This window comes from Tamandua tetradactyla, chromosome 12 (assembly GCF_023851605.1).
Source record: "Tamandua tetradactyla isolate mTamTet1 chromosome 12, mTamTet1.pri, whole genome shotgun sequence".
NCBI lineage: Eukaryota > Metazoa > Chordata > Mammalia > Pilosa > Myrmecophagidae > Tamandua > Tamandua tetradactyla.
In genome coordinates this window covers 24,904,353-24,930,413 of record NC_135338.1, presented here as the reverse complement: position 1 = coordinate 24,930,413, position 26,061 = coordinate 24,904,353, and the positions used below count along the sequence as shown (strand labels likewise).

The window sequence follows — 26,061 nt, the reverse complement described above, 5'->3', positions numbered from 1 at the left end:
TGTGCTAAATGATCCAAAACTGAAGGGAAATTAAAAACCCTGCTCCTTCACCTCAGAGTGTGCAAAGCACTGCTCTGGGACACTGCAGTGTGCATTGGTGGACCTGCCCTGTAAACTGCAGCATTCCAGGATTATGATCACTGTCAATAATCAAAATAATACCTTGTTTACATTCCTGTGTGAGAATGGTGAGGGGGAAGGTTTGTGCACTGTGCATGGCACTGGTTTGTGCTTTGGGACCAGGACACACTCAATAAAAGTCTCCTGCTCTAGGGAATGGAGGGATGGAGGGATGGATGGATGGATGGTGGGATGGATGTAAGTTTCTGGTCTTGGGAAAAGCCATAAATTAAGAAAATTTCTTTTCAGGTTTTCCTGTCTGCACTTCTACCTCCCTTTCCTTCCCCTTTTTGCCCTTGCCCAAGCTTTTAAGTGTACTCAGGGTGACACTGGACAAATTTGGATACATGGCCCAGGGTGCTCAATGACCGATTCTGAGACATCAGGATTTCAAAGAGGGAAAGAAACTTAAATGCGATGTGCAGCACAGAACAGGAGGTTAAAAAACAAGAACAGAAACACCTCAGATGTCTCACAGAACTGCAGAAACTTGGATAGTTTTATAGTATTCAAACAAAGGCAGGCAGGCTTAGGGTAATTAGCAAGGCAGTCAATTCTGGGCTGACACATGTCACTTTAATAATTATTAGGGGTTTCAGTGCAGGGGTACCAGGCTTTGGGGTTGTAAACTAAGATAAGAGGGTCTTATTATCATCCAGTTATAAATTGAGACATGAAGTTTTGGCAGCATGAATTATGATGTGCAAACCTCGTGGCAGAGCTAGTCATGAGTTGCAGTGTAAGATGCCACTATCCAAACATTCCAGTATCTGGGTTACAAGTAGTTACTACTTCAAAGGTTAACAGACAGCATAACAAGATAAAGAGTTTGCTGAGTTTGCTGGCAGAGCCAGTTACTAGTTTTTAAGAAGTGTTATATTTTTTTCAAGAAATCTGCATTTACAGATAAGGTCTATTTATCTATTTAATGAGGCATTATTATTGAAACATCCAGGCATTTGGGTTGCAGGCTAGTGCCTTACAGTAGTTTTAGGCTTTTACTTCTGGTTACTTCAGAAATTACAGACTTTTCAGTGAGGCTTTCTATATTTCAAGTGTTGACCTTTGGCTACATTAAATGTTAGCACACCTTTGCATTACAATTTGTTTAGGGATTGACTATTCTAGTGTGTGTGTGTGTGTGTGTATGTATGTGTATATACATATATATAGGTTATAATATGAATAAAGGGCTGGTTATATAAAATAAAAGTTGCTAATAAAAGATACTATAGGGTGGGCCACGGTGGCTCAGCAGGCAGAGTTCTTGTCTGCCATGCTGGAGACATGGGTTTGTTTCCTGGTGCCTGCCCATGCAAAAAAAAGATAATACACGATTATGGGTTTGCTGGTTTCAAGGGCGAGCTCCTGCCTGCCCAGGGCCCCACATGCCACTTCCCTCTCCTGTGAGGGGTGCCTTACTCTAGGCCTCTCACGGTCCCCTTCCCCAGCACTTCCCCATCCTGAGTCCCTTCCCTGAGTTCTCCACCAGCCATCCGTCCCCCTGTGGTGCTGACTCCAGGGTGCTGCGGCCAACCCTGACAGTTAGAGATAACACTCAGACCACACAACTGGGGATGATCTCCGCTAGTTCTGATAAAATCAGCCAAGTTTCCTAAAAACACTTCACTTAAAGCTGGAGTGGACATTGTGACACTGGCAATCTCCTACACTGCTGGAGAGGGTACCGCATGGCACATTTCTAGAAAGCAGTTTGACAATGGGTAAAAAGGTTTTAAATGTATACCCTTTAACCTAAAATTATAATCTAGACTTTTATCCAAAATAATTAGAGATGTGGCAGAGTCTACAGTAGAGTGATATTTATCATAATGCCACTTACATCATGAAAAAGGAGATTCTCCTAAGTGGAAATGGTTAAATACATTATGATACAAGTATGATGAAATATTATACAGCCACTAAAACGATGTACACATAAAAATAACGGTCATCAGTCTGGATAATGGGATTTGGGTAGTTTTATCCTTTTTTGATTTTTTGTATTTTCTGAAGTTTCTATAATGAGAAAAATGATTTTTATAGTCAGAAAAAAACATGCAAAATACCCTTTTTTTTTGTATGATGTATGGCGGGGCCACATTTCATTATTTTTCTATGTGAGTTGCAAAATATTTTTTAAATGTCCTTTTTAAATGCCCTTCCTGGCCTTGCACATTCCTCTCCTTTATTGCAGTCTACCCTAATTCAGGGAGTGCTGGGGGAAGTGCCTTTGCCAGGAGCAAACCTTTGACGTATACAGCTCTGTCTTCTGGTCCTGGCTAGGTGGCCTTGGACAAGTCATTTTATTTCTCTGGGCCTTGGGGGTGTGGAGTGGTGTCCATACTTGTAAAATGAAGTATCCAGATTGGATAACCTTTAAGGATTAGAATCTTATTCTATGATTCCGATAAGCTCTTTGAGTCAAGGTATTCATTGCAAATAAGGCTCCATGATTTACCCTTCTCTAAAAAGGGGAATTTTATCCAAAGGAATGACTCTCTACTGGTGGAATTTCACATCAGACTGTGAATCACCTACACACAAACACTGACCTTACAGCTGTCTATAATATAGATGCCCTAGGCATTATTTGGCCCTTCATGACCAAAAGGGGAGGAGGGCTGAGAGGGACTGAGACCCTTCCACTTCAACCTCCAACCCTCAGAAGGACTGCAGAGGTATCTGCCCAGAAGATCAATACAAGTTCCTGGGCCCAGGACTTCCTTCCATTCCTGGTCCCCTTTCCCCAGTCGCAGCTGTTCACTGCCATCTGCTTCCTTCTGCCTCCAACGTCCTCCCTGCGGATGAGTCGGGCTTATGTGAGAGTGGCTTCCTAGTGGTGGGTGGCTCAGTCACCACAGCTGGGAGATGAAGGAAATGTGACTCAGGCCCTGGGTCCAGTGACTCAGACTGGGGGGTGGGGGCAGGCTGGACCAGGGGCTTCCCTAGGAGGGAAGGCAGGTTTTAGGTGCTCTGAGGCCTTAATTCCCTATTGGTAAGGGCACCACCTAGACAGAGGACCAATCTTCCTCCCTTTTCCATTTCTATTAACTCATTCAGGAACCCCTCTTGCCAAAGAAAATGCCACCTCTTCTAGGCCCTGAGGTTTTGTCTAGGTGGCTTTGGTGCCAACTGCCTGCTCTTGCAGCACTTGGGAGGAAGGAGATGAACAGAAACAGATCATAGTTAGAGCCAAACTGGATAAGGACTTCCCAGTTCAACCTTCCATGCCCTGTGTTGAGCCCAGCAAGATTTCAGAACTGGGACAATTAGCTCCTCCTCTTCCCAGCTTGGGGAGCAAGAAGCTAGCGCATTGTGCACTTGCACTGTCCTGGATTTAGCAGCTCACTTTAAGCTTGCGTGACCTTGGGCAAGTTATTTAACTGTTTTGAGTTTCAGTTTCTTTGGCTGGAAAAATGGGGTAGTAAATTCCTTTGTGGGGTTGACATGCATTCAATAAAGCATAGCATCCACCACAGGCCTGGCTTCAGAAGGTGTAAAACCAGCGTTCCAAAATGTGGTGGAAGCCCATTGTGTTTGGACTTGCTGGGAGGTCCAAAGGCCAGTGGGTGCAGAAGGCTGAAGCGGGTGGGGCATTACCTGGCAGCCCAGTGCCCCTGCCTCTGGGAGGCTTCCTGGGGTAGCAGTGGACGGGACATGCTAGGGAAGCAATGTGGTTGAAGCCCAGTGCGAGTGCCCTGCTCCCTACAACCCTGGCACCTGGTGGGGGCTGGAGGTCAGCTCCGGGCTGGTTCTGAAAGACACAGCAGGCCTGAGCACCTTTTCCCACTCAAGAGCCTTCTCTCCCCTTTCCCCTTCCTGGGGAAGAGTCATAACAGACCCCTTCACAATGGGGTGCAGATAAAGAATAGAGGTGATAAGGTCCTCAAGGTTACTAAACATAATCATTATTATTGATTTTTCCTTTTGTCCCAGGCTCCAAAATGACCTGGCAAGACACTGTTGCTATCTTGTCTTTATTTACAATTTTGATATTTAGTTCATCACGGATGTGTGTGTGGCATTAATTTAGACTAGAAAAAGTCTTGTGCTGTAACACTACTTAACTACTGAGTTTCTTGGCATCTCTTTAAATTTTGCCCCTAATGATAGAATCTTAGGCTGTAACATTTTTGGTGGAGATGGGGGTGTAGAGGGGCCAGAGGTACTCGCTGACCCTCCCTGCCTCCAGAAACCCGTGACCTTCCTGCGAATGAGAACTTTTCTCTGCCGTCAGAGCCCGTAAGTTCCCAGCCTGGACCCACCCGTCTCCTCTCCCACCTCCCTATGCACGGATGACTAAATCCTTGAGATGCCTTCAGTTCAGTTTCATTCCACAAGTATTCATCGAGGCCTACTAAGCGCCAGGCAAGCACCTGACGCCGGGGCTGGAGGCAGAGCGCGGGGCCGGCACACAGCAGGCCAGACCCGGCCCCAAGTGCGGTGCGGGCACCGGGACGGGCGCCCTGCCCCAGTGGGAGATAGTCCGGGCGAGGATAAGTGCGGCGGAGGCAACCCCAGGGCGAGGATAAGTGCGGCGGAGGCAACCCCAGGGCGAGGATAAGTGCGGCGGAGGCAACCCCAGGGCGAGGATAAGTGCGGCGGAGGCAACCCCAGGGCGAGGATAAGTGCGGCGGAGGCAACCCCAGGGCGAGGATAAGTGCGGCGGAGGCAACCCCAGGGCGAGGATAAGTGCGGCGGAGGCAACCGCAGGGCCAGCCTCTTTGAGGAACGACGGCCTCCGCACCTGGAGGCCTACCCGCCAGCCCCGGGGCACCTTCCGCGGGGAGCTGGAACGCGTCGCGAAATCCCAAACCTCGTCTAACTTCCTGCCCGGGAGGCCCCACGGCTTCGGGTTCTGGAGCCGGGCCAGAGAGGCGTCGCCGGGTCCTGTCGAGCCGCTTCCTGGGCGCCGCGGAGCAGCGGGCGCGGCGGGGAGGGCGCACCCGGTGGCCGCGCAGGTCCCGGCGCGCGCGGCATGGAGGACGGCGGCGGCGGCGTGCTCAGGGAAGGCTTCCTTGTCAAGAGGGTGAGTGCGCGCCGCAGGCCCCCCAGGCTCTCCTGTCGCTGCACGGGCGCGGCCCCGGGCCGGGCACTGCCGGTCCCATCTGAGTGAGTGTCGCGAGCGCGGCGGCGGTGGGGCCGGCATGTCCCCCATCCCAGCCCCAACCAACCCCGGTAGGGGTGGGGTGGGGCGTCTTGCTGCCTGGGGGCTGCTGGCCGGAGGAGCGTGTTGTTGGGGACAGCGGGGTGGGTGGGGGCTGGAAGTAGGCACGGATATCTAAATCTGGGGATGAGCCTTGTGGCTCCTCTTCGAAGTTTACAGGTTGTTTTTTGGGGACAGTGATGGGGTAGGTGGGAGCTGCCCCTGTCACCACCTCCTTTGCCATGTACATTAGCCTGTCAGCTCTGATTACAGGCTGGCTCTCCTGTTCCTTACCTACTGCATCTAGGTTAATTTGCACAGACATTGGTAGAAAAGAGCAGGTGTATTTGTTCAAAATTGTGTGAGTAGGAGGAGCAGTAAGAGGTGGCTGCCAGGATCAAAGTTCAGGCTGGATATGAGCTAGAGATATCAAACTCCACTCCTGCTGTGTCACACGTCTGGCCCCTCCTTGTACCGACAGCTGCACCTCAGAGAACCGAGCTTTTCTGTGGTGCAGCCTGTGAGAGAACGGGGAGAGCATGAGTTGGGCAAGGGGCTTTGGTCAGCACAGCTGGTCCGTGGTTTAGCCCCGCGCTGGATGGAGCTTGGGGAGGAATGGCCTTGAGACCAGGGCAAACCCCTCAGGGGGGCCAAAGGGCTCAGCAGTGCATGACCAGAGAAGGACACGTTCTCTGCTGGATGGGCCCAGTGTTGGGGGCTGGATTAGGTTCACCAAAGTAGGGCCAATGAGAACAATCAACAGGTCTGGCCCCCAAAACCCATGGAAAGGGCTTGGCCGACAGCGCTTACTGCAGCAAAACCTGAACAGAGGGGTTTGGAGCCCGTCCCGAGGCAAGCAGAAGCCACGCTCCTGCAGTGAGGCTGTGGCCCCATGCCACCATTCCCCGGCTGGTCCATCCTGCTTTTCTCTCCCCCATATCCTCTCCTCCTGCGTGGCAAGGGCAGCCCCTACATCCACTGGAGAGAGGCCCTGGGGTGCTGTATATTTGGAGGGTTTACGGCCCAGAGGCGGAGAAGGGCCAGAGCTGGAAGCCAGAGCACAGAGCAGTCATCACAGGTGAGAGGGAAGGCGGGAAACAGGCTGGGGCATGACGGACTCGGCACTTAGTCCAGCCCAGGCAAGAAAGAAGCAAAGCTCCAACCCAAGACCCAGGCTGTTCACTCCGCCTGGTTTTAAGGAGAGTGGTAAAGGAAGCAGGCAGTCAGCAATGGGTGGGATTGCTTTTCCTTTAAAGAGAGGCAGAGGCACTTTCAGACATTGTTGCTGGGTGGGTACATTGGAACAAAACTCTCAGAAAACAGCATTGCAATATTCAATATGCTTGGCATCTTTTTGTGGTGAAAAACTAGAAACTTCCTAAATGTACCCCAAATAAGCAAAGATTAAGTAGATTATGGTTATTCAGGTCTTAAAAATATCTGTAATAAAAGATGAAAAGAATGAATAAAGAAAAACTATGCGTGGAAGAAAAGGCTAGAAGAAAGTATATGAAAATGGTAAGAGAATGCCTTTGAAAGTTGGAATCTGAAAGACATTTTCTCTTTCACTTTTTGTTTTTCTGAAAATGTATTCATTTTATAATAATAACCACAGTATACTTTGTTTTTAGAAAGAACAAGTGTGATCTGGTGGAAAGAATAGAAATCTTGGATTTGGGTACCATCTCTGTTCCTCTTCCTTGAAGTAGGGAACCGATAGGTTTCCCTAAGAGCCCCTCCAGCTGTACCGTTCAGTGTCTCTTAGGCCCAGCCCTGGAGTTAGAGGACACTCCTCCTTCCCCCTAAAGGGGCTCTAGGATCCCCCAGCCATTTGGTCTAGCAGTTTTATGCTCACCCCTTCCCTGCCTTCCTGACCTGGCTCTATTTCAGGAGTTTGGGGTTGAGATGTTGCCCAGGCCTGCAGGTAGTCAGCTGAAGCTTGTCTGGCCGTAGGATCCACATTGGACCTCACTCATGTGGCTGATGGCTGGAGGCCTTAGTTCCTCAGTTTCCCATAGGGTGGCTGATGACATGACAGCCAGCTTCCCCCAGAGCCGATGATCCCAGAGAGACAGAGCGTGCCAGCACAGAAGCTGTGATCCTTTATAATTTAATCTCCGAAGTGCTACGCTGTCATTTCTGTCATATTCTTCTGGCCACACAGACCCGTGTGGGAGCAGGCTGCACAGGGTGTGAATATCAGAAGGCGGGCTTCACTGGGAGCCATGTCAGAGGCTGGTTGCCCCATGTCGCATCTGGTCATCTGTCCTGGAACTTCTTACATAGGGTAGGGTGATTGTCTATTTTCCACCCCCACTCCACCCCATCCCCGGCTTGGGACAGTGTCTTGTTCATCTTTATCCCCCTGCTGCCAGCAAAGTGCTTGGTATAGTATTTAGTCATTGATTCAAATGAATAGATGAATGAATGAATGAATGATTTCCCCTATTCATTTCATCAGGATTTTCGTTTATTTGAATTTAAATTAGTTTTTCCATTTAAAAAATAAAACATGCCTATTAAACTAGAATAGTACTCAAGGGTGTGAACTGAAAAGTACATTTCCATTCTTACCCCCATGTACTCAGTCTTATTACCTCGAGGTGATGACCACTGTTAACTGAGGTCTCCTTCCAGAAATTTCTAAAACAACAGTTACACTTATTTGAGGTATCATATAAAGTAATGTTAGGAAAAGTGCTTTGCCCATGTCCAAGACCATTGTCACTGTAGTTTCGGTTCCTGAGTCTGACCTTGCAGGCTTCATAAATGGCATCTTTCAACTTCCCAACCTCTGTTGGGATTGGAGTCCCTCCACTGCAGCCACGTCAGGCACCGTTCTGCATGTGGATTCTTTCCTTCCTTCCTTCCTTCCCTCCTTCCTTCCTTCCTTCCTTCCTTCCTTCCTTCCTTCCTTCCTTCCTTCCTTCCTTCCTCCCTCCCTCCCTCCCTCCCTCCCTCCCTCCCTCCCTCCCTCCCTCCCTCCCTCCCTCCCTCCCTCCCTCCCTCCCTCCCTCCCTCCCTCCCTCCCTTTTTTACTAGAATAAGCAGTGGTACTTAAATTTAATTGTCTCAATACATAAAAACCTTTTCATATTCTAGATTATTTACTTAGCACAGATCCCTGGAAGTGGAATTATTGGATTAAAAGACATGCGCATATATATAGAGTCAGCAGCCTTTGAGTTTTCTACCTGCAAAGCAAGCCCATCTATCTCCTCAGACCTCTCTTCTCTGCTATCAGCCAGATTCTTACTTGCTTGTGACATGTTCCACTGTAGCAAGTTTAAATAGAAGGGATTTCGTGGTGGATACTGGATATGAACTAACTCAGTATTTTGAAGGCCAGAGTTGCAGGCTGGGATGCTATATAGCCAGGGACGATGCAGCCAGACAAAACACCCAGTGCCATGGCCAGACGGTTCCAGTGGAAACCTCACTACCATTGCCATTCACCTCTTGTCCTTGAGAACTCCAGCGACTGGGTGCCAGAAGAACCTGTTTTTCCACCACAGTCCTTGCCAAAAGTTCCCATTTCCCCATGTTTGGCTATTGCTGCACGTAGTTCACTCCCTTGCATGGGAGTCGCAGAAACTTGGTCACCAACCCACTTGCTAAGTGCAAGAGAGAATCAAGTATAATGATCTGCCCAGGAAAGTAGACAAGAAGGAGTTTGGAACGGGTATCGAGTAAACCTACTTACAACATCTCCATATTTGTTTTCTCCGCTCGACACCTGTTGGTTACACTATACCCCCTAAACTCTCCTCCAGCCCCCTTCCTTGTCCCGTGTTTTAAGAATTGAGATTATTTGGCCCTCTCCTCTTCTCCACCTCACTCTGGCCCTACACTGCCAGCTAAGCCTGCACTCTCCCCTCCCCGCATCAGCTGCAGCTCTGTGTGTCAGCAGTATACTGCCTTGAATTCTTCAGCACCAGGACTCCCAGGCCAGCCCTGTTTGGCTGGGAGCCAGAAGCCCTGGGCTGCCAAGGACCCCCTCAGTAGGTGGGGGTGGGGAGGGTGTCTTTGAGAAAGGCCCCTGAGGCTGGGAAGGCAGAGACCTCCTGCAGCCCAAGAATGAGATACAAGCCCTCTTTGTTTCTTTAAACATGTCTACCTGGATTGGGGTAAACCAATTTGTTTTGTGGATTCTAAGTAAGGAGCAAAGTGAAGAGAGCAAAAAGTAAACTTCCATTTGCTGTACAAATTACTGTCCAAGCCATCTCATGTGAACACCGTGGCCCTCCCATAGAGTGGAGACACTTGCACACATTGACAGACTCTTCTCGGATTAGCTTTGCTGTGAGTCTTACTTAATTGCCACAGTAAATTCTGTTTGTGCTCAGGTGAGTGCTCCAGAGGCACAGCTGGATGAACAGATAACTTTGGTGTGGGCAATTCCTTCTATGACTTTTGGTTCCCTAACTGCTCTCAGTACATGGTAGGCATAGTGTAGACGTACAGCATTGTAGACGCTAGAACCGGGAGGTGCTTCTGTCATTAACATATGCTAGGTAAGGAGAGGGGAAAATTAGGGAACCGGCCTTTGATTTAGATAAAGCACATCCATCTTGGTTAGAGAACCTAACCCTGACTGGGCTGTGCTTTGATATGCCAGGAGGCTGCTTTCATGAGTGAGCTCTCCTTTCTGGCCCCTCAGCATACATCCCTGACCCATTGGTCTGTTCTAAAATCTAGCTGTCTGCCTCCATCTGACTCTACTGCCCATGAATCTGTGACCCACCTGGGAGACCCCAGGACTGTCTTGCCTCTTTGGCTAGGTTAGTCCATTATGGTTCTTAGCACTGGTAGAGTATTTGTGGCTTCAGTTTAAAAAATTACCCACATCTTTCAACTAGTCATATTCTTTCTAGAAATCTGTCCTAAGGAAAAAGTCAGAGATGCAGATCAAAGTTTGTGTGCAAGGATAGTCACTGCAAAATTGTTCGTAATAGTGAAAATGGAACAAGCTCACTGACAAGAAATTGGGGATTAGCAAGTAAACTGTGCATCCACACAATGCCATTAAAAAGCATGTTCTTAAGCAATTTAATGGTGTGAAAAGATATGCAGTAAAACTAAACAAAACAAGAACTGGGAAATAAAACTATATGTAGTATGGGCCTAATTTACTAAATAAACAAACAAATGAAAAACCAAAGAGAAAAAGCTAAAGGAGGAGAGACTAGAAAGAAATGCAAAATGTTAACAGTGGCTGAACCTACAGGTAGGATTACAGGCAAGTGATTTTTCTCATCTTCATACTTTGCAGATTCTTTCGAGATTTATTTCCAGAAAAGGGCCAAATGGGTATTAGAAGGTCAATTCTAATGGTCTCTGCTACACGGTCAAAAGGCATGACAGAAAGAGCCAACAGAAAACAGTGCTTCCTTCCTCGTTGGAGAGTTGTGTCCACAGCACAGACTGGTTTCCTGTGCCCTGAGGCTCTGCTCCTGGAAGACAAAACCCTTCCCTTCGTGAGCTCGCCACAGGGCTTGCTGACCCCTGCCACAGGGCTTGCTGACTCCCGTTTGTCCCTAGGGTCACATCGTCCACAACTGGAAGGTGCGATGGTTCGTCCTTCGGCAGAACACGCTGCTGTACTACAAGCTTGAGGGGGGCCGGAAACTGACCCCCCCCAGGGGCCGTATCCTCCTCGATGGTTGTACTATCACCTGCCCCTGCCTGGAGTATGAAAACCGGCCGGTGAGTGAAAGCCCTGCTCCCTGGCTCCTGCCTACACCGTGCCCTTCCTGCCTTTGCCTCATTTGTGAAGGTGGTGTGGTTAATGGGAAGAGTTCAGAGTTATGATTTAAAATCCTGGCTCTATCACCTACCACGTACGTGACCTTGGGTTAGTAGTTTAACTTTTCTGAGTGTTAGTTCTTTGTCCATAAAATGCAATAAAATAATTATACCTCATGTTCTTACATAGTGGAGATGAGGATCATATGAAGGTAATGATTTGTGAGAGCACTTTGTACCAACAAGATGCACAGAGGGCCAGTAAGCACATAGGAAAATGCTCAGTATCATTAGCCATTAGGGAAATGCAAATCAAACCCACAGTGAAAAGCCAATTCACATCCACTTAGGATGGCTATCATAAAACAAAACTGGAAAATGACAAGTATTGGTGAGGATGTCAAAAAGTTGGAACCATGCATTGCTGGTGGGAATGTAAAGTGGTGCACTCACTGTAAAAACAGTTTGGTAGTTCCTCAAATAGTTAAACATAGAATTACCATGTGACCCAGCAATTCCATTCATAGGTATATACCCCACATAATTGCAAACATGCACTCACACAGATAGTTATGTAGTAATGGTGAAAGCAGCATTATTCACAATAGCCAAAAAAGTGGAAACAACCCAACTGATGAATGGATAAATAAACTGTGATTACATATATATATAAAATTATCAAATATTTTTCAACCAGAAAAAGAAATGTAGTTCTGATACATGCTACTAAATGTTTGATTCTTGAAAACATTATGCTACCTGAAATAAACCAGACACAAAAGGACAAATCTCTTATGGTTCCACTTATATGGAATATCTAGGATAAGCAAATTCAAAGAGACAGAAAGTAGATAAGTGGTCATTTATGAGGGTGGGGGCGGATACTTAAAGCTTAGTGGAAAAATGCAAAATGTTAGTGGCAACAGAGTTTCTGTTGGGGGTAATGAAAAATTTTGGAAATAATGGCGGTGGTTATATAACACTGTGAATGTAATTAATGCCACTGGATTGTACACTTAAACATTACTAAATGGAAAATTTTAATGTCTGTGGTTGTTAGATCTTTGCCAGAACAAATTAAAAAAAATCATTTTATAGACCAGGATGCACTGCACAAATGTGAGTGATTGCTGTTTTGGGGGTACAATATGAAGACTTTCATCCCCTGAAGTATGTGTAATTATAGAATTCAAGGTTGGCTTCACCCTACCATCAAGTCAATCAATTACTGAGGGCCCATTATGTGCCAAGGAATTTTCTAGGCATTGAGGAGTCAAAGAAGAAAGTAGCAACATTGCCTTTTCATGGAGGTAATAATCTTATTAGGAAAACACGTGGCTCATTGAAAAACACTCAGAGTTCCAAATGATGAAGAGGAGGATGTCATCACTATACATTGTCTGGGCCAGGCATAGCTTCAGGAGGAAGAGATTTGGGCAAGGATCAGAAAGAGGAGGGAGGCAGATGTTCTGTGCAGGTGCAGCATCTTGAGTAAAAGTGAGGTGAGGAGTGTGTGTAGAGAGAGATGAGGGACAAGTTCTGGGGATAAGGACCTCCAGTGTGGCCAAAGAGGAACGTCTGCTGAGGGTATAATGGGAGATTGGTTGGGGCCAGATGGAGATAATGGAGAGCCATTGAAGGTTTTTGGTTTTACTTCTTATTTTGGCTTTTAAAAGGGGGACTTCATTAAGTTGTAAGTTTACAGTTCTAAGGCCATGAAAATGTCCCAATTAAAGCAAGTCTATAAAAATGTCCAAATTAAGGCACCAACATGAGCTTACCTTTACTCAAGAAAGGCCAATAAAGTTCAGGGTTTCTCTCTCAACTGGAAAGGCACATGGTGAACATGGCGCCATCTGCTAGCTTTCTCTCCAGACTTCTTGTTTCATGAAGATCTCCCAGGGGTGTCTTCCATCAAATCCACATGTCTCTGGCTGTGTGGGCTCTCATGGTTCTTGTGGCTCTCTCCCCACTGAAGGTTTTGAGTGAGAGAATGGGATGATGAAAACTCCCCTGGGAAGGTGAAAATAAGAAACTGAGCTTAATGTCTAATAAGACTACTAGGTCCATGAAGAAGAACTCTTACCATTTTCTTCTTTTTTCTTTTCATGTTTTCTTCATTGATTCCTCCATTCTCACAATTATGCAGATTGGGTGAGAACAAGACTGGAGACAATGAGTCCTATTTAGAAGCTTTTATTAGTAATGGTCAATCCTGAGTGGTGGGTTTACTAGCATTTGTTATGTTAATCTTGGTATGCTTCTGTAGTTTAAAATTTTTCTCAAATTGCAGGGAAAAAAAAGGAATATTAAAATAATCCTGTCTTGAAATAGGCAAAAAGAGAGGATGAACATGAGAAAATTTATGAAGAAAAGGGTGATGGGACTTCATGGTTGACTGGAAGTTGAGGGTTAGGGAGAGGAGATGCCAAATGTCATTCAGCTTAGAAAGCTGCAGGAATGAAATGTCCTTCCATTCTTTCCACTGCAAACATGGAGGTATAACTGTTTAAAAGAGAGACGTCAGGTAGGGGTAACATTTTTTTTTTTAATTAAAAAAAAAATTTTATTTATTTATTAATTTAAAAAATTAAGAACAAAAACATTAACATATCATTCCGTTCTACATATATAATCAGTAATTCTCAATATCATAGTTGCATATTCATCATTTCTTAGAACATTTGCATCAGTTCAGAAAAAAATAAAAAGACAACAGAAAAAGAAATAAAATGATAACAGAGAAAAAAAAGATTATACATACCATACCCCTTACCCCTCACTTTCATTGATCGCTAGCATTTCAAACTAAATTTATTTTAACATTTGTTCCCCCTATTATTTATTTTTATTCCATATATTCTACTCGTCTGTTGATAAGGTAGATAAAGGAGCATCAGACACAAGGTTTTCACAATCACACAGTCACATTGTGAAAGCTGTATCATTATTCAATCATCATCAAGAAATATGGCTACTGGAACACAGCTCTACATTTTCAGGCAGTTCCCTCCAGCCTCTCCATTACATCTTGGTTAACAAGGTGATATCTACTTAATGCATAAGAATAACCTCCAGGACAACCTCTCGACTCTGTTTGGAATCTCTAAGCCATTGACACTTTATTTTGTCTCATTTCACTCTTCCCCCTTTTGGTCGAGAAGATTTTCTCAATCCCTTGATGCTGAGTCTCAGCTCATTCTAGGTTTTTTCTCAATCCCTTGATGCTGAGTCTCAGCTCATTCTGGGATTTCTGTCCCACATTGCCAGGAAGATCCACACCTCTGGGAGTCATGTCCCATGTAAACAGGGGGAGGGTGGTGAGTTTGCTTGTTGTGTTGGCTGGAGAGAGAGGCCACATCTGAGCTACAAAAGAGGTTCTCCTGGGGGTGACTCTTAGGCCTAATTTTAAGTAGACTTGACCTATTCTTTGTGGGGTTAAGTTTCATATGAACAAACCCCAAGATTGGGGGCTCAGCCTATAGCTCTGGTTGCCCACACTGCTTGTGAGAATACCAAGAATTCAACTTGGGGAAGTTGAGTTGTCCCCCGTTCTCACCATTCCCCGAAGGGGACTTTGGGGGTAACAAAATTGGTGGGGTGGCTGTGGAGCCTCTGGAGGATGCTGAGGCTGGGAAAGGGCTGTTATATCATAAGACCAAACACAAATGTCTGGGCACATAGTAGATAAGTAAATGCTAGCAGAATAAATGTTGAACAGATTTACAGATAAGTCAGATGGTTTTAAGAGGAAAACCTAGTTTCCTAATGAATTTAAGACTCTAAGTCTCAATAAATTAAACCCTAGAACTCATAGGTTAAATTGTTGACCTGCTTCCCTTAATAATCTTTAAGCGATGTTGGAGAGCGTGAGTGCTATAGATCAGGCTAGAGATAAGAAAACCTTGTTATGTTTCAAAGAAGGAAGAAACAAGTTAAATTTGATGACTAGAGTCATGAGTTTCATCAGTGCCACGTAAAATTCTCAGATTCTTATCTCTCTAGTTTGTGAGTGCCTGAGCTAGAAGAGAGCAAGAGAATCCAACACTGGTTCCTAAGAACAAGCCCTAAGGTATATGCATTTTAATTAAAGAAGCTATAAAAAGAGTGTGCCCGGATTTCACATTCATGTATTTTCAGGGGTGACTTAAAATAGTCTATTTTTAGACTATAAAATAGACTATTAAATAGATTATTTTATAGTCTTCCCTGCAAATCTTTTCATTAAAATGGTGACCAGCAGACTGAGTGCAGGTACCAGAAGCTGGTAAAGTTGTTTGTTCTTCTGGGATGTCGATGAGTGAATCAGTGATATCTTGGAGGACCATCTTCATGGAATTCTTTGGGACTATGGGTCAGCCATGTCTTATTCACCATTTTTACTATTAGAGGACATACAAGGATGTTGATTAACTTTGCTTGCAAAGAAAAGTTGGGAGCTAACATATTGGTGAACAGACTCAGAGTGACACAGAATACACCTCTTTTCCAATAGCAGTGATAGACCCAGCCTTCTCCGGTGACATTTAAAAGACTCAGGATGCAGATTCCCACAATTGGTCCAAAAATCCTAACTGCGTGTTTAAAGGGTGGAGAGATGTGGTCTACGTGAAGTAGACTCGGAGGCTCATCTCTGCTGACTGCACTGTGCATGAGTGCCTGGTGCCTGTAAGCTGCCCACAACTAATGCCATCTTTGGCTGGGGCAGCCCATGTTATGCTGCACCCCTCAGACTTTTCTTGAAGGAATGTCTTTCTTTCCCAGGGTCATATTTTATAGGAAGGTTGGTCAAATGCAGAACATTTAGCACAGAGTGAACTGGCAGGGAAGGAGCTTAAACCTTATCGTATGAGAAATGTATGAAAGACTTAGGCTTAGCCCCAAGAAGAGAGGATCAAAAGGAGGGTAACTAACAGTACCCAGGAGCCTGCTTTGTGCTTTATATATGTGATTTTATTGACTCCTCAAAACAGTCCTTCAAGGTAGGTATTAATATCCTCCTATTACAGATAAAGAAACTGAGGTTCAGTGAGGTTTGGTAACCCCAAGCATCCATAGCTAATCAGTGGCAGCGCTGGGATTCACATCCAGACTAGTTTGCTTTAAAGGCTGTGCATTCCCACTTTAGGGTAGGGGTGGCTCTAGAAGACAAAATCAGGACCAAGGAGGTAAAGTGCCTGGAAAGTGGTCCCTATGCTAATAATTGATCCAAAAGAGAAAGGCAGCCTTGTGAGGTCATGAGTTCCCTGTCACTGGAGGGATCCAAGCAAGTCTTCAAAGACCACCTGCTGGGATGTGGTCAGGCGGTGGGGCGTTGAGCCATCCCAGGATTACACTTAGCTTTGGTGTGTCCCCAGCATTTTTCTTTTCCAAATCAATGTATTAGTTCTTATTATCCTGACAGCTGGCATTCTCTGTTTAACAAAACCACTTAAAATTAATCAAGTGTCTGAAATAGTTACATGTACAAAAGATATAAAAATGAAAGCCATTTTAAAAGTAATAGAAACTATATAGCTTTTGTGCTATGACCGTGTGATTGTGAAAACTTTGTGACTGACACTCCCTTTAACTAATGTATAAACAGATGAGTAAGAAAATAAAAACAAAAAATAAACAAATAATGGGGGAGGTAGATAAGGCTATATAGGGTGTTTTGAATGTTCTTATTTTAATTTTAATTAATTAATTATTTTTAATTTTTTTGAGTATGAAAATGTTTAAAAATTGATTGTGGTGATGAATGCACAACTATATGATGACACTGTGAACCGCTGATTGTACACTTTGGATGATTATATGGAATGTGAATATATTTCAATAAAATTACATAAAAATGCAAAAGAAAGTAATAGATATCATAATTTATAATTGGCCATAACTTCTATAAAATTAAAACCTAAGATGAAAACTGCACACCATATACTTTTGCTTTCTTTTAAGTACAGGAAAAAAAGCTGGGAATCCAACCCGGGTCTCCCACGATATACTTTGAATGATTTACATCTTAGAAAACAAAGGCAGTCTCTTCACTGCTACATATTTAGTGTCTCTGGTGGGTTGAGGAGAGAAGCACCACGATAATTTGAGCATGCCATGGTGCTCTGAGGTATGTCTGGTGAAGGCTCAGGAGACAAGGCTTTAAGACTTTCCAGGGTATACATAGCCTGTCTTTCGTACTGCAGCAGGTCAGCTTTGCAGTGACCACGTAGAATGCTATATGAGAGGCTGCTCCAGTAATATAACTGATGGCAAATACTTTACGTTCAGGTCGGCAGCTATCAAACTTAACTCTCCCCAAAATATTGCTAAACTTGCAACTTTGTAGTTTGAAGTCTGCTGATGCAGAAAGTATTGGGTAAGAAATTGATTTACTGTTAGTGCCGCTAAAGCAAAAGCAGGGACGTTTGAAACCACCAGATGCTCCAGTCTCAGAACTTGTTTCTTGGTACAGTTGTCATCTGTAATGTATACAAACTCTGCGATTTCAGGGGGAGGGGGAAGTTGGATATTTCTTCAAACTTTGACGCTAAGAGCATGGAGGCAGTGCCCACAGGCAAAAGTTTTCCCCTCAACTCAGATGTGCATGAAAGGAACCTATTAATGCAGTTGACAGCCAAGCGCAGGTTTCTCATGCTCTTTCAACCAATTAGTCCATGAGCACAGATTGTTCCTGATATCTGGCTGTTTCTTCCTGGAACCCACCTGTCCTAGTTTGCTAGCTGCTGGAATGCAACACACCAGAGATGGATTGGCTTTTAATAAAAGGGGATTTATTTTGTTGGTTCTTCAGAGGAAAGGCAGCTAACTTTCCACTGAGGTTCTTTCTTACGTGGAAGGCACAGGATGGTCTCTGCTGGTCTTCTGTCCAGGCCTCTGGGTTCCAACAACTTTCCCTGGGGTGACTTCTTTCTGCATCTCCAAAGGCCTGGGCTGAGCTGCTAGTGCTGAGATGAGGAACGCCAAGCTGCTTAGCCGTGCTACGTTGCAATCTCTCATTTAAGCACCAGCCAATTAAGTCAAACGTCACTCATTGCAGAAGAATGCAGATGTAATTAGCAACAGATGAGGTTCACGTACCATTGGCTTGTGTCCGCAGCAACGGAACTAGGTATGCTCACCTGGCCAAGTTGACAACTGAATCTAACTAACACACCACCTCAGGCTCCCATTAAGCCTTCATTTTCCTAAAGTGTGTGTGAATGCCCTCGGGGTAGTCTGGTATTTCTTTTGCACTCACTGGTTTTTCATCTTCTAACACTATTGACATGTCCGTAGTATTTGGTGACTCAAAACTGCCATCCGTTGGGTAACCGACAGGTACCAGCGGTTTTCTTGGTCCTGGTAGAGTAACAGCTGAATTAAAAGCCTGGACGTGGTCACAACCGTTTGCGTAGATTTTCCGCTGGCCTCTTTTCAGTCTCTTCTGCTTCATCCACATGAATGGTGGGTGCAGGCTGTTTAAAACGTTTGCTTTCCAGGGAGGAAAGTGACATGCTCATCATTTACAGGAAGAGCCTTAAGAGGTGCCTTGCCTGGCATCTTGGGTCTCTGCTGGGGCGCTGGACCTCGCGGGGTCCCCGCCTTCAACACCTCCAGGCGCGCACGGCTCGTGGTGCTGGGAAGGCACCGCCCGTTCGGGTGGAGGTTCTCCTGGCCCACCACTGAAAGTTAGAGTTGCCCCTCACTGCTCCCTGGGGCCGACGGCGGGAGCAGCTCCACCGACGGCCGAGCTCCCCCGCCCGGGGAGCACTCCCTCTGCAGCCCGGCAGGGGTCGCGTTGGCTCGAGTAGGCTGCGAAAGGCGCGAGCAGGCGCTGCCGGGCGTGGAGGACCAAGGAAGCCTCCAAGATGCAGCGAACGGGCCCCCGGCACGTTTGCTGCCCAGCATTCCTTGGTTTGCACTGCCTTCCGAATGCCGGTCTAACTGGCTGTCTCTTCCTGCAGCTCGTCATTAAGCTGAGGACTCGAACATCCACGGAGTACTTCCTGGAGGCGTGTTCACGAGAGGAGAGGGATGCGTGGGCCTTTGAGATAACAGGGGCTATTCACGCGGGGCAGCCGGGGAAAGTCCAGCAACTCCACATAATGAGAAACTCCTTCAAGCTGCCCCCTCACATCAGCTTGCAGTGAGTGCCCTGCCGTTACCATCCTCTTTATCCCGCCCGGCTTTGCTGCAGCCTCTTCCTATCTATGTGGAGCCGGGAGGAGGACAAGGCCCCTTTGGGGATCTCTTTGGAGCTGCCCTGGCCTGCCTGGCACCACCACTGTGCTTCAGGGCTTGCAGCTGTAACTGCCCTGTTTATATTGCTTTCTCTGCCTGGGCATAGTCCTGCCCACCCACCCATCTCCTAGGCAACCTGGTGAGGTTCTGCTGCCTCTGCCAACCTCTGTGATCTGAGACCCTCCTTTAGCTTCAGCCAGGGTGCTCCAGGCTACACCAAAGCGCCCCAGAAATCTCCACCAATCAAGACGTTGGTATTGTTCACTGATGCAAAGATGATGTGTTCTGCTAGCAGTTGTCTTTTTGCTCTGCGGGGTTCCTCATTCCTTTATTCCAGAAACAGCTATTGGGTGTCCATTACATGCACTGTGCTAGATGCTCACGAGATGCAAATAGGAATAAGCAAGGTCTCAATTCAGGGGCCTTCCAGCCTAAGTATATAAATAGAAAATGAGATAAAAATCTTCCACTGGTGGCAGTAATTCTCCCATAGAAGAGGAAGAAAGCAGGTCAGTGGCATAGGTGATACTAGAAAGTAGGGATGTAGAAAGGAAACCATGTCATGGAAACAATTCCAGCTGTCCCTTTGGGAATCACCTCCTACCCTTGCAGCCAGCAGAACTGTTATCCTGATCAAAGATGTGGTATGAGTTCATCCCTGGACTCCCAAAATACTCCAATGTAGGCACTGAAAGAGCAGCAAATAAAAGGGAATTTGAATGATGGATGACAGAACTTGCTCCAGAAGTGGACTTAATGCAGTATGCTGTAGGTCATGGAGAATTTTGGATGACTGTGCACGCTTTTAAAAGTTACAGCTCTTTAGTCTGATTACAGAAGCAATATTCTAATAGGAATATTAGAACATTTAGATGAGCAAGAAGAATAAAAAGAATCTAAAATCCTACCTTTCAAATTCTGACACATACCTGAATACACCTCTTTCTTTGCTGCTGGTAGCCACTTGTGGTATACACTTAGTGTTGACTCTCGGCTCCTTCAAACCTGTTAATGTGACAAGGGTCCCCTCTCCTTTGTCTTCTTTCCATGTAGCAACATCGTGGACAAGATGCATGACAACAGCAGCGGAATCCGGCCAAGCCCCAACATGGAGCAGGGAAGCACCTACAAAAAGACCTTCATAGGTGAGCCTGCCACTTTCTGGGCCACGGCTGGGCAGTGAAGACTGGGATGGGGGTTATCTGGGATTCAGCCATGAGCTTGACCTGCCTGAATGAAGCCAGAGCCACCTGCTGTCCAGTGGGTGGGCTGCGATGGCACCGGGTGCTGCCCACAGCTCAGTGCAGCAGGTGTAGCCTTCGGTCTGCTCTTGGGTAGACCCTGAGGCTGCCCATGAAGTCCCAGGACACTGAGGTCATGGCCAAGCACCCCCAAGGAGGCTGGGTTGTAGCCTGTTTTCTGTCCCACTGCCCTGTCTCTGGTGCAGGCTCCTCCCTGGTAGACTGGCTCATCTCCAATGGCTTCGCGGCCAGCCGTCTGGAGGCAGTGACCCTGGCCTCCATGCTCATGGAGGAGAACTTCCTCAAGCCTGTCGGTGCCCGAAGCATGGGAGCCGTTCGCTCTGGGGATCTGGTCGAGCAGTTCCTGGATGACTCCACGGCCCTGTACACTTTTGTAAGTTAGGGAATAGGTTTGTCTTGTGGCTGCCCCTAGAGCTTGGGTCTGGGTCTTCTTGTAACAGAGGACTTGCTTTCTACTTCCCGCTAGGCTGAGAGCTACAAGAAGAAGATAAGCTCCAAGGAAGAAATCAGTCTCAGCACCATGGAGTTAAGTGGCACAGTGGTGAAACAAGGCTATCTGGCCAAGCAGGTATGGCTGCCCATGAGCAGGAAGGCGAAGGGAGTTCTCAAACTCTGGGGAGGTGGCAGTGACTCCAAAGGCAGGGAAGGGCAGAGGCTTCCTAGAGTGCACAGATTACCAGCAGAGTCCTGTTAAAGCAGAAGCCCAGCACGAGCCATGGAAAGCAAGTTAAGAACACGCATGTTCTTACTCACACACATGCGCACCAGATACAAGGGCTGTTCAGGGAAGATGTCCATGCAAATCACTGTCACAACATTAGAAACAATTTCTACCCATCTGCCCAGTTTCAAATATTTGTCTTGAAGGGTACTGCGGACTGTTTGGATGCTTTGTATTTGCTGGCCTTCTGCTCCCTGAGACTTCCTGGTGTCTCTGCCTTCCTTTGTGGGATGCTGCACACCACCTTGATACACTCTCTGAGCTAAAAATCATTGTTTTATCCTCTTACTTCAGTAGGTTGGAAGATCAAATCTTGCAGTGTAAGCTCAGTGTTATAACAAATGGCTGTGGTCACCTCTCTAACCCACATTAAACTGGAGGTATATAGTAGTGTGAATATATTTATACTAGTCACACTTGCAGTGTTTCTGCCTGTATCTGTATCTGTGAACAGAAAGTATTCTAGGAACAAAATCAGTCTTGGCACATGAATGTGCGAATGGACCTTTTGCACAACTCTTACGTCTGTGCAATTGTGCACTGTGTGAAAGTGTAGGTCTGCACGTGGCTAGGCGCCCTTCCCACCATGACTCTGAGCATGTGCTGTGGTTGCCACCTGCTTCTTGCATCCCAGGATCCCCATCTGCTCTTAGCTGGTTAACCATCCCTACAGCTGCCCGTCCACCCCAGGGGCCCTACTCCTGCTGGACCTGACGGGAGTCCTTAATTTGGGGAGGCAGTGGGGCACCTGAAAGAGTGCAAGGAGGGTCTGAGGGTATTCCAGACCGAAGGGCTAATGAAGGTTTGTGATCTAGGCGTTAAGTTAAAGAAAGGCACACACACACACACACACACACACACACACACAAATATCTTCTTATACAATTTTATTTTAACATACAACATTGATCGTTTCTCACTCTTTTTCTGATGGAAGATGATAAAGTGGTTTTACTGTATCTGTGTTTGCACATGTGCACATATATACATGGGGCTGTAGGCTTGCTTTTGGATTGAGTTGGCCTTTAAAAAGTTGGTGCCCTTGGGTTCAAGTTTGCCTGGGAGCTCCCAGTCCACTTGCCACCTCTTGCTTGTCTGTCTTCCCTTAAGCCTTGAGTGATGTCCAGGTAATGCTCCACTTTCCTTCAGTGCTGACTCTCCTTGGTGCTGTCAAGTCTATAAAACATTGTTTTTGCCAAAGCAGGCAGGGAATGATGTCAGGGGATCCATGATGTGTCATTGCAGCCCTCGGATCTGCTGCAGACTGTCTTTAGAATGTAGTACCACTGGAGGAGGCTGGCTTGATGGACATTTGTCATGAGATTAATGGAAGTGGGAGGAAGGATCTTATTGCTGTCACCAATGAGCCTCAAACCCTTTCTTGCTTCAGGGGCACAAGAGAAAAAACTGGAAGGTGCGGCGCTTTGTTCTGAGGAAGGACCCAGCTTTCCTGCATTACTACGACCCTTCCAAAGTGAGTGTGTATCATGCTTACTTGGAACCAGGGCTGCTGTGCTTCTGTCCACTTCCCTCCTAGCATAGCAGGCAGCTGGCTGTATTTCCTTTCTCTCTGAATCCCTGCCATAACTTCTGCTGCACTGTACCTTTCCTTCCACAATCCAAGCTCCTCCTAAGTCTGATCACTCTTTTCTTTCATCACATAGTTGCCTGCTCCTTTCTTCTATCCCCTGCCCTGCCCAGCATCCTATGGAAGGGGCTCTTCATTCTTTTGAGAGGAAAATATTTTTCAGTTTCCCCAAAGTCTGCCTTGTGACTAGGGAGAGTGAGGTGGGCTGCTAATGAAACTCCTAACTGGTGCTTTCCAGCCTTTTTACCCTTCTGTCCATAGATCTCATTAATTCTGTCCCTCTCAACTTCTTGTTTTGAAACATTTCTTTTGCCATGTAATAGTCAATCCATGTTTTATTTTCTTTATTTGTAAAAAATTGATCAAAGAATTGCATTACTGCATCCTCAGTTCATCTAAATCCAGTCAAAAGTAAAGAAAAAGGACTTTTTAGCTAGTCAGGCTATTCATCCTTGTTTTGGTAGATGTGTAATATTTATTAGGTTTTTGAGTCGAGATAGTTTACAGATTCCTCCCTCACTGGGTTTCAGCCAGGAGGCACTGCTCTAAGCAGCAAGCAGGTGACTTTTGGGGTTCCCCAGACCCTGCCAGGCCACAAGGAGGGCTGAGTGCCAGGCAGAGGGGTACCATGCAGGGGCTGGCAGGAGGGGCTCCTGTTGCATCAACCACATGGGCCTCTGGAAAGCACTGGCTGACCTCTCCACAGGTCATGGCAGCCTGACTCCAGGATAGAGTTCAAATTCCTTTGTGGCCATCTCAAGTCCTTTTAAAACTAAGGAATAAATAATAAAATAAAACTCCTTAGCTTTGCATGTAATCCTTGCCACAGTTCAGCCCTTCCACCCCTCTCACCATTCTAAAGATCTCAGGCACTTGATTTGCTCCCTGGCTTTGCCCTCACTCTGCCTCCTGCCTGGGGTGAATGCCTAGCTCTGCCCCCAGGGTCTACTTGCCTCTCAAGGTCATTTCAGTCCTGTGTCCTCAGCTACCACCGCCCTTGAACCCCGGGGGGCTGTGGTAGGTCTCTTCCAACTCTGAACTTTCTCTCATTTGTCATGTAATCGTGTAAACACCCCCCATATTGTTATTTAACTGCTTTGTTTTTTTTTTTGCTGTACCTAGTGCTGGGCCCACCATGCAGTATGAAGTTCATTAATTGAAGGGATCCGAGGGCATTACATGCTATTTAATACCTGGTGTTATAAAATTGCCTCAAATCATCGCAGAGAAATGACAGAATTTTGTTTTACACAGTTTTGTGCCAGGCACACACTGGAGACTTGTGTAACAGTACCCAATGTGCAGGAATCTCTACCGGTTTTGCAGAAAAGAGAACCATGAGTATCTGATGGGTTGATGAGATGCACAAGAAAACCAGTGCTTCTCTCAGTAGAGTCTTGTACCAGAGGCTCTGTTTGCTTCATCTCCAACGAGTGAAAAGCAGATTAATTTGAATTGCAACAGACTTGGTAACCTAAGTGGGCACTGTGGTTGCTGGCTGTGAAATAAAGAAGCCAAACTTCCTTACTGGTGCATGTAACTTGGCATCACGATGTCCAAGTTGAGTCTCATCTTCTATTATGAATGACTTACACTAGCATCTTTAGCTGGGTGGCTATAGGGGACAGTGCGACTCTTCCCTTTTGTGTATTCACCAAATTCCTAATTAGGTCTCTTTTACTTTGCAGGAAGAGAACAGGCCAGTGGGTGGGTTTTCCCTTCGTGGTTCACTGGTGTCTGCTCTGGAGGATAATGGCGTTCCCACTGGTAAGGTGCAACTTCTGCTCCAGCCTGAAGATCTCAGGAACCTCCTTCCTCCTTTCATTAATGCTCCATGATGAGCTTTGGGAACTGAGTAGGGCTTTTTCAAGGAGCCAATTTCAGAATTAGAGAAAAGGGCATAAGGGGTGTTCTCAGTATTTTAAAAATACAACTAAACAATCCTTGTCTTTCAGTTTCTGTGCTTATTGGCTCATAAAATAGCTAAGGCTCACACAGTGCTTTTGGGTTTACAACATTTTAATATGTATTACCTCACCTGATTTCACAATAACCAGCTAAGGTAGCAGATAGCAGTATCCCCATTTTATGGATGTGGAAACTGAAATTCAAAGAAAGACTAAAGTTAAATCCTAAATTCTGTGCCTGTTTTTAATGCAAACGTATGACCACTCATGGATTCTTTTTTCTGCCTAGGGGTTAAAGGGAACGTCCAGGGAAATCTGTTCAAAGTGATTACTAAGGATGACACACATTATTACATCCAGGCCAGCAGCAAGGCTGAGCGAGTTGAGTGGATTGAAGCTATCAAACAGCTAACATGAATTTGGCAAGGACTTGACAAGGACCTGAGGGAAGGGGATCAGGATTCCTCCCTCTTGCTGGAGGCTACAGACGAGATTTCCTAGAGAATGGGTTTGTTAAGACTTTTGACAAGTTTACACACAATTTTTTTTTGTACATTTCGTGCCACTTCGGAGTAGAAGTTCACAGATTACAGAAGGCAGTGGTGCTGTTTCCTTCTCTCTCTTCATGTATCTGCCTGGAGAGGCTATATCAGCCATTACATGTCAGCACCTTGGCTTTTGCCCATCATCACAGACAGCCTTTCCTTGGGCACTGGAAGTAGGTTCCCTGATGTAACAGTAACCCTGAACTGTGTGTAACACAGTGGAATTCTGGTCTCATGGCAGCTCTCTGAAATGGTATCAAGGACTCTTAACTCTTTCTTTGAATTAATAAAAATTGGCATTTGTTTCTGGCTATGATTAGAATTCCCGTACAAGATTTTGTGCTTTTCAAAGGTTTCTCATACTTGAGGCTAAAGAATTATGCAGGCTATGTAAACACCTCAAGTAATCTCTCTAAAACATGTACTCTTAAAATGGGGACGGTGGCAAAACTTTGGTTGAACAGAGGATATTGCTTTGCTTTGAAAAATAAAACTGCCTAAGTATTATGCATTGAAGAAAAGTCATGGACTCAAGAGTCTTACATACAAAGATAGTAAAATTACAGCTTTCTATGAGACATGGGCATTCAGAAAGAGATGCAAAGCTACTAAATTTAGCTGAAAGGAGAGAAAGATGTAAATGGGAAAGGAATTAAATCAAGGCATGAAACTGGTTTAAAAATGAGCATTAACTGAGACAAAGTTACCGAGAAACTTTACCAGTTGGAAGGTTAATCTGAAGTAGTGAAAAGTCTGTGACATAAAGTATTTTAAGGAACATTTTTATTACTTTCAAGTTTA

The 26,061-nt window shown here is 45.9% G+C and overlaps 1 protein-coding gene and 2 pseudogenes across 1 annotated transcript; 1 reads left to right on the top strand and 2 right to left on the bottom strand.

Annotated features, from left to right (window-relative positions):
- Window positions 1-5,067: 5,067 nt before the first annotated feature.
- On the top strand, window positions 5,068-25,582 carry PLEK2 (pleckstrin 2). Its single transcript, XM_077122772.1, has 9 exons — window positions 5,068-5,152; window positions 10,811-10,975; window positions 18,961-19,142; window positions 20,291-20,382; window positions 20,685-20,872; window positions 20,966-21,067; window positions 22,611-22,694; window positions 24,497-24,575; window positions 25,005-25,582. Exons 1-9 carry the CDS (start codon window positions 5,102-5,104, stop codon window positions 25,130-25,132), a joined length of 1,071 nt encoding a protein of 356 aa, XP_076978887.1. The 5' UTR covers window positions 5,068-5,101; the 3' UTR covers window positions 25,133-25,582.
- LOC143652642 (cyclin-A2 pseudogene) lies at window positions 17,058-18,013 on the bottom strand (annotated as a pseudogene).
- On the bottom strand, window positions 18,186-18,904 carry LOC143652641 (cyclin-A2 pseudogene; annotated as a pseudogene).
- Window positions 25,583-26,061: the final 479 nt, after the last annotated feature.

Excerpts from the sequence above, each read along its gene's own strand:
- PLEK2 (XM_077122772.1), top strand. The coding sequence starts at position 5,102 with ATGGAGGACGGCGGCGGCGGCGTGCTCAGGGAAGGCTTCCTTGTCAAG. Across the intron at positions 10,976-18,960 it reads TGGAGTATGAAAACCGGCCG|CTCGTCATTAAGCTGAGGAC; the intron begins GTGAGTGAAAGC and ends CTCTTCCTGCAG. Across the intron at positions 22,695-24,496 it reads ATTACTACGACCCTTCCAAA|GAAGAGAACAGGCCAGTGGG; the intron begins GTGAGTGTGTAT and ends TTTACTTTGCAG.